At 36.7% G+C, this 8,598-nt stretch overlaps 1 protein-coding gene across 1 annotated transcript; it reads right to left on the reverse strand.

Annotated features, from left to right (window-relative positions):
* Positions 1 to 1,001: 1,001 nt before the first annotated feature.
* LOC131051956 (patatin-like protein 2) lies at positions 1,002 to 3,358 on the reverse strand. The gene is made up of 7 exons (XM_059215431.1): positions 3,227 to 3,358; positions 2,943 to 3,133; positions 2,672 to 2,846; positions 2,427 to 2,588; positions 2,261 to 2,326; positions 1,917 to 2,138; positions 1,002 to 1,794 (listed from the first exon to the last, which is right to left on the reverse strand). The coding sequence occupies exons 1-7, from the start codon at positions 3,356 to 3,358 to the stop codon at positions 1,606 to 1,608; spliced, it is 1,137 nt and encodes a 378-aa protein (XP_059071414.1). The 3' UTR covers positions 1,002 to 1,605.
* Positions 3,359 to 8,598: the final 5,240 nt, after the last annotated feature.

Below are 8,598 nucleotides of genomic sequence, written 5' to 3' on the forward strand. Positions count from 1 at the left end.
GAATGGTCAAGTTGGAATGATTTGTGCAAATCCACTAAAGGGAATGTATAATTATTTTTTATGTGATCTTTACCCTTGTCAAATTTTATTCATAACCGACATCATTGCAGGGACAATTGATACTTTAATTTCGTTATGTGATTCGTTATCTCTATGCAATTTGTATTTTCTGTTTAATCTGCTGTAAGTTTAAATTTTTTTGTTTGCTTAACATTCTCATCTTGAAATATTTCTCCCCATTATTATTGCTCCGGCCACATTGCTTCCCAGATTTTACGAAAGGAATATTTAAGCACACATTAGCTGTGTGGCTCACCAAAACCCTGAAATGTTTTTTTATTAAAAGCTCTACACAAAAATTCTAGCATAAGGTGTGACTGGAATGGAAGAAAGAAGTTCAGATGTTTATTCCAACACCATGGCCAGTGGAATGGTCATTCACAGAAAGTACAGAAGATGCGCTGTGTTTATCCCTCAACTACTTCATTATGTGATTCGTTATCTCTATGCAATTTGTATTTTCTGTTTAATCTGTTGTAAGCTTAATTTTTTTCTGTTTTCTTAACATTCTCATCTCGAAATATTTCTCCACATTATTGCTGTTCCCGCCACTTTGCTTCCGAGATTTTACGAAAGGAATTTGCAAGCACACAAATATGTTTCCAAGATGGTAGAGGGGAATCATCACTATTTAATAGCTCTCCACTGCGGACTGAACATGAATGATCTGATGTTAAGTGATTGACTTTAAGGTTTCTGTTGATTAAAAAATTTGGATAAAATAAGAAATTTAAAATTTTTTTTTTTCAAATTTGAATTGTTTTAAATGAATCTATTATTTATAAAACTAGTTGAATGAACATAATAAGGATAAGACTGGATACCCTCAATTTTTGATTTCTTATCATAATTGATTGATCAAGTATTAAATGTTTTAGGCATCCAAATAATACTGACTTCAAACCTTCTATAATTAAAAATACTATTAAAAACCAAACAAATATCATAATAACATCTATATTTTTTAATCCAACGATAATACAAACCATTCCCCGAATACAGTGTTATCAGTAAAGAATACAATAATAAGACAATTCCTTGAAGAGGCCCAACTAAGTGCTGTAGGGAACGTTTATGCATCCACTCCAAGCACTTTTGGAACGAATATAAAACTTACATTGCCTTGTTGTCCACAACTGCAATGCTATTAATATTTGGAGAACATAAAATAATAATTTAGCTATAAAAAAAAACAGAATGAAATGGCATCTATTAGTTGGCAAAAACACAGCTAAATCTTGAATTGCTGTGTTTACCATTACACAAATCAGCTGTGTGGCTCACCAACACCCTGATATGTTTTTTAATTAAAAATTATACACAAAATTCTAGCGTAAGGTGTGATTGGAATGGAAGAAAGAAGTTCAGATGTTTATTCCAACACTATGGCCATTCATAGAAAGTGCAGAAGATGCGCTCCGTTTATCCCTCAACTTCTTCTCCTTGGAGAGTCGTTCAGCCATTCTGGCAAGTGGAAATGATAGTTATGGTGAGAACAAAAGGATAGGAAACTAGGATCTGAAAATACAAGGAAGAGTTAGAGAGTTATAGGAGATACTTAGTCAATGCCATCCTGTTTGTGCAGTCGTTCTTCACTGTCTCAGGACGCCCAGTCTCCAAATTTAAACTTCTAACAGGCTTATCCAATAGTTCCTGGCCTTTCTTCACAAGATTCCTCAGGTTCTCGTCCGTACTGAGGTCCATCTTTGCTTCGCTTCCTTTTAGTTGCCATTCCTACAGTATGAAAGCCCACATGTTAACCATACAGAAAATTATAGCAGAAACATGGTCTGTAGAATTATAGATCTAGAGGCCTTATCGTTTCAAGGAACATTATTGGAAACTATGAAAAAGACCTGGATTCTAAGATAGTTTTCTTTGACATGATGGAGCATCAAAGCTATATGAATGTTGACCATGTCTGAACTTGCATTCATGATAGATTCTATGAGAGGCGTTCTTCCATCGTGAGTAATCCACTTCAAGCTTCCCCATGTGGCAGCCTTTTTTGCGTCCCATTCAATACCCTCTTCTAATCCCGTTCCAAGAGAAAGTACAATAAAGTGGTCAAGGTGCTCCTATAAATAACAACCTCTGGTTAACATAGTTGAGCTTCTAATTAATATTTCCCAGCATCAAGCATTCGTTTTATGTGAGATGTTTATTCTAAATAGTATCAAAATACGATACAATACAATACCTTTTTGTCGACTATTCTTGTATCCTGATGAACTGCTCGAGTGACTAAGTTCATTGCTATCAAGGTCTGCATAATTAGAAAATTGTTGTGAGACCCTTATAATAGTTTATTGATGTGAAATAAAAATCTGATCAAAATCTCTACTCATAATACAAGCAGGCATTACAGGATTATTAGCCGCTACTCCTCCATCTACTAAGTTAAAAACTTGGGTCTTTCCGTCACTGGAATTTGTTGTAAACTGGTGAGATGGAAAATAGGTAGGAGCTGCAGTTGTGGAGAGGCATACGTCCATTAGATGTGGATTCTTCAGCGGATCTACTTTCGCCTGCACATATCATCGTAAGAATCATCCTCGTCTATTCTTCATCTTCATAACTCAAGATCATCCTATAAAATAAAATGAAATACCTCATGACTGGCGAAAATTGTAGGAAACTGCGTCTTGATATCGAAGGTGGGTATCACCAGGTTAGTAGCCGTATCACACAGCCGTCTTTCGTGAAATTTCTCTTGTTCTAAGATATCGACCAGATGTTTGCCATTGTATTTGGGACCAAAAATGCCGTGAAAAATATTCCATTTGCTACAAGTCCAACAACACGAGAAGTTTTGCGTAAACACAACAAATATTTGGTGCTAGAGAATTTTACCACAAATATTGCAATCACTTGCTACTAACCTTGGTTGAGGAAATATCAAACTCGCATTCTTCAAGTAGAAATCTTCAATTTTCTGGGTACTAAAAGGACGATTGTGTTTGTGGTCATTCGGTTCTGGAGTGGCTAACATTGTGGTGATGAGACCTCCAGTGCTGGTACCTGCCATTATATTGAAATAATCTGCTAGTCTGGCATCTTCCCCATCCAATTTCTGATAAAAACGAAGCATTTCAGTAAGTAATACATTTGTGCAAATAAAACTATATGAATTGTGCAGCTAAAGAATACAATTTATAAACTGTACCTGCAACTGCTTCTCTAAGAATTTGAGCAATTGCACAGGAATAAGACCCCGTACTCCTCCTCCATCGACACTCAGGATTCTAGCACCCACGTCCCCCGAGACATCGATTGGAAGAAGCTCCTGATTCGACATCGATTGCAAGAATTGGAAGAATGTATGGACAGACTTACAAGGAATTAGCTATATTGAATTTGCCCCTACAATAACTATGCATATATAGAGAATGGATGGAGCTTACAAGCACATGGTACATGGCTCTATATAAAAACATGTTAAATAATCATTATGAGGATATATAAAAACATGTTAAATAATCATTATCCATCGGTCTGCGAGCAGCCCGAAAATGCCGTAAACAAACCTTTCTTTTCACGTCTCCACCTTGTCATCATCGAGAATTTAAATTAAATTATGTTTAATGTGACATTACACTGTTCTCGGGTCTTTTTCGTTTCCTAGCCGCCGCCTATCTGGTAAAAAATATTTTGCCGAATTACACTATGTGTCGTGTTTCAATTTTATTTGACTTATAAAGTGGGACAGTTACGTGTTTCCTTAAAAATTACCTTGATGCCATGTATTCCTATTAAGATGAATCATGTGCACTATATATTTTTGTCTTTAGCATTTGAAGTCGAGTAAATTGATATAAACATGATTAATGATGCCTATTTTAGTCTTTAGGATAAATGAAATTATTTTGTAGCTTCTCCTAATTTCACAATATAGTAATACAAAAAATTTCTTACTTACAAGAAGTTCTCTATATGTATACACTAGTAAACTATCATGAAATTTTGATCCAAATATATATATATATATGATGTTCATCGAATTTGAATATATATTTAGTTGTTGGAACATTGTAGAATTAAGTACTTGTATTTAGATTAATTTTGAATAGCCACGCGATTGTTAATAACACTAACAAATTGAAGATCAACAAAATAAAATTAATAGGGTTTACCTCTAAGAGTGTGCTACGTAGCTATAAAAAAGGTATGCAACCCTCTTTTTATCCTTCTTTCTTCCTTCACTTTGTAACAAACCATCCATCCGACCCCTCAAAAAAATTAAAACACCCCTTTTAACCTTTACCTCAAGTGTCCTAAATGCAACCAAAGGCACATTGGTTGGGATATCAAAAATTGCCTAACAACCTTAATTTTCTCAATTTACCCCCTATTAGAATTGACTTCCGAGGTAGCTTAAGAGATACAAATTTTCTACACATTTAAGAAACCCAAAATAATGTTAACAACGGGGCGAAGGCTCTTGCTTTAGTGTTTGGGAGAAGATTGGCAATCAAATAAAGAGTTAGGAATCTTAACATAGAGGGGGACTTTATGTATATGATCTCTGCACTTAAAAAGCTAGATGCTCCAAGCTGGAAAATTAGGTGTATTAAGTACGAGTCCTGGAGTTTATTACTAGTGTTTGAAGCATAAACTATATCACATTGTTTTAGAGAAGTCAAAACCGTGGTAGATGCCTTGGTGAATAAGGGTTGTAGACTTCTTGAAGGTTATATTTTCTTCAATCATATTGAAGCTAATGAGGAAATCAACCTAGCTTTGGCTTTGGCTCGGGACATGTCAAATTAATTATTATCTAGCTTTCTTGTTTTTGCATATTTGTTGGATTTAGCTCTTCATTCCATTATCCCATGCTTTCATAGATGATGTCAACAATGTTCATATAGGAGGATTGTAGATGGCATCCACCTTTCTGTTGGTAGCACTTATCACCTGGTGGCACTCATTGTTGTACTTTTAAGGAATAAATGTTAAATGCACTGCCTTAACCTTCACACAAAGTTGTTGACGCCATGAAAATTAATTTGGAAAATGGTAATCGTAAATATTTTGAAGGAGAATTAGGTTTGTCTTCAGAAATAATATCCCCAGTTGTAGCGGATAAGATCTCAGATGTCTTTTATGTCATTAATCACCTTCTCAAAAGAAAAGCTTACTCAGTAAAGATACTGATGGGTCTGTGTCTTCTCAAATTCGATGAACAAAAATTTCTAGGGACAAGTCTCTCGTCGATCAGGTTGGGGAGAGTAACCTCAATTTTGAATACTTTATACTTTCATGAAAAATCATTTTTTTGGTCTCACATGGCTTAGATTTCGTTGGTTTTTGGGAAGCAAGAAATATTAAAAAATCTATTTTAATTTGACACTCTTAGCTTGCCCTTTTCTTGAAATTATATATGTTTATGGCCATTTGTGTATCTCACTCGTATAGGCTTGGGCCTTCTATATATGTTTTGAATGCTGTCAAATAATTATTTTTTAATAACCCCAATTTTTAATACTTTACGTTTTCATGATAAAGTGTTGTTTGTGTCTCACATGACTCACGTTTCGTTGGATTTTTGGGAAAAAAGAGATATAGGAATCTACCATAATAAAAAACCACCTATAGGGATCTACAATTCCACAAACAATGCAACAATATGGCTAAAGTGGCAGTTGTTTATTATGGGTTGATCATGGCTAGGAAAAAGGGACTTAAGTGTGCCACTATTGAAGGTGACTTAAGAAATACCATCACGATGCTTAGGAAGGAAACAAAACCGGATTGGAAAATTAATTCTCTCATTGCCAAGTGTCACGAGCTCCTTCCCTTTCTAGGAGACGTCAGGTTTTGTGGCATGAGATGGGAAGGCAACTGTGTGGAAGATAAGTTGGTGGGGATGGGCATGCATGTTAATAATTTTAAAATATGCATCCACTTGCATGAAATATCGGTGGACGCTCGTCCCACGATCTTGAAGGACTCATCAATTAATGATGCATAATCTCAAAGTTGGATTTTTTGAAATTTTCCACCTTGCCATTTACTTTCCTTGTTGGTTAAGTTGGTGAGATTTAAAAATCATTGATGGTACTACCTACCACTATATTCCCCAAGCTTGTCAGTTCCTCAACTTGGTTTTATATCTTGCAACTATGGGTGGCTATTTGATTTAGACTGAACCTGATAATTACTCCAAATTCAAAAATAATGAGGAGGTGTGGGATAGGGTGATTAAAGGGAACCTATATAATTATGTTGAATGGATGACTAGCCATGAGTCTAAGCTCTCTCTTAATTTTGTTAATGCTTGGGACAATAGGAATGTGAACAATGGCAGTGTTACTTTTGTGGTTTTGACAAGGACTTCTAGGAAGGTGACAAGGTTGGACCTTGATGATGTGTCCTTCCCAAAAAATCCCGAAGGGAATTACGAGGATGACTTTGATCAGCTTTTTGAACGGAGAGAGGGAGTTTTCAAGCATCAAAGTGGCTACAACAGGGATGATCTCCTCTGCATTAGGAAGGATGTGGCTTTGATGGTAATGAATTACTTCACCTGGGATGGTAAGAAAAGAAGCTTCCATATGTAGACTTTTCCGATGCTATCATCTCCAGTATGGGGTATGAATGAATTTCCCCTTCTGGGTTATGTCTTATTTTTCTCAATCTATTTGCAAATCCATGGAAAAGGGCAAACCCCCTCTCCACGACGGTTGTATATGGAGAGTGTATAGTTTCTACTTGCCTTTGTCCCCCTCTATTGGGGTCCCTTCCATTGCGGCTGGGTCTACCTCTGATCCAAATCTGAATATTTACCTTATTGTTACCCCGTCTAATTTTGTAGAATAGATTATGCCTCACTCTAGTTCTAAGTTTCCCAATAGGAAAAACCCTGCTATAATTGCCAAATTTAGGGGCATTGTTACTTCCAAATTTAGGGGCATTGTTACTACCAAGATGTGGGTGTCCAGTTTCAGATACAACAAGATGTGGTTAACGAGATTGTTCATTCTGGCTCTAAGTCTCTATCCTCGGAGGATTTAGGCTCCTCGGATAGCTTAAGGGCGGATTCGTCCCTTGCTAAGATTGAAGGAAACCCTAGTCCTCCCCCTTAAACCTCCCTTAGTAATTCCAACGTTAAGAGCACCACTTCAACTGTAGAAAAAATTGTGAAGCACCTGCATGAGGACGCTCAAATTCCGGAAGAGTTGATTGAATGTCTCTTCATGCAAATGAATGTGGCGATGAATAAGAACAATGGGCTTGAGGCGACAGCCAAGGTTGAGGCTAGGGACAACACATGGGTTGATGAGTTGGATGGGGATAGAGTTTGGAAAATTGCTAATGATCTTGTGGACATTATGGGGTAGTGGGAAATGGTGGGTGGAAATTTTATAGACATGGACTCTACGATAAAGAATCCGAGTAGCAAGCATGAGCTTGAAGAGGTCAATAAAACCTAGGGGGCCCTTAAAAACAAAATTGAGGAGGTCAACTATGCTTGCAGAGATGTGGCTAGCAAGAACAATGCCTCCCTATAGGCTATCCATGATGAGATAGAAATGAGAAGGGTGAGAGAATGATGGCGCATGGATTCCTTTCCCACGAGATCCGGCCCCAGTGCGTTGATGATTAAGGCTAGCCCTGACTCTACGTTGGTCTCCTAAATGGTTCTGGGATTAGTTCAAGTGAAAAAATTATTTTTTCTGATAAAGTGCTTAGTTTGTGTCAAGATTGGCAGGACAAGGATACCCCCAAGTAGTAGGCCATCACTTGGTGCCTGTGTGAGAGAGATGTTTTGTGTTTTGGTGGACCTACATTTTTTTAATTTTTTTCTTCTGCATGTTGGTTTTTTAGTTTAGGTGTTGGCTATCTGTTCTCCCTGTTAGGGTTTTTGTTGTGTTTGGTAGGGTTTTTTTTGGTTGGTTGTGCATCCCTCATCCACTCTTGGTGTCACTTTGTGGTTATGCATTGGTACAGGCCTATCCCACCTTTATTAATCAAAACAATATGGGGGTAAACACAAAACCATCCTTGCTGAGAACTCTATCTCAGAAGCATGACTGAGATTAGGTCAAAGTAACAGCTTGGTTAGAAGAAAAAGTTGGAACAGTTACTTGAATTGAAGACCCCAGAAGAAGGCTTTGGCTTGAAAGAAACCTTCTAAGATTAGATTTGAGGGAAGGGGAATTGAAAAAGGACACTGTGAAGACTACCAATTGAGAATTCTTGGTTGGCCTCTAAGAAGGAGCTTCTTCAAACATTGCAAGAGACATATTTATGTATTTCATTATAGAGAAAGAGGCTAAATTTGATGCAAATGAACATAGATTAGAGTTACAGACCGAATCCTTAAACACCCTTATTTCTTCATTGTGGGTGGCATGATAGGCTAAGGTGAAATGACCTAGATTGTCGATATGCTCATCCACTATAGTTAACTTATTTCTATCACATTTTGTTGAACCCAACAATCATATTTAGGTTGAATAACAATAGATTGACAAGAATTTTATACAGATCAAGAAGAAGACAAAACAAGAGTAGAATATTTGCATGTTCTAACGA

This window comes from Cryptomeria japonica, unplaced genomic scaffold (genome assembly GCF_030272615.1).
Source record: "Cryptomeria japonica unplaced genomic scaffold, Sugi_1.0 HiC_scaffold_135, whole genome shotgun sequence".
In the NCBI taxonomy this organism is placed as follows: Eukaryota; Viridiplantae; Streptophyta; class Pinopsida; order Cupressales; family Cupressaceae; genus Cryptomeria; species Cryptomeria japonica.

Coding starts and splice junctions, on each gene's coding strand:
- LOC131051956 (XM_059215431.1), bottom strand. CDS start 3,358: ATGTCGAATCAGGAGCTTCTTCCAATCGATGTCTCGGGGGACGTGGGT. Junction 2,589..2,671: donor CAATTTTCGCCAGTCATGAG/GTATTTCATTTT, acceptor TGATATGTGCAG/GCGAAAGTAGATCCGCTGAA. Junction 2,139..2,260: donor CAAGAATAGTCGACAAAAAG/GTATTGTATTGT, acceptor TGTTATTTATAG/GAGCACCTTGACCACTTTAT.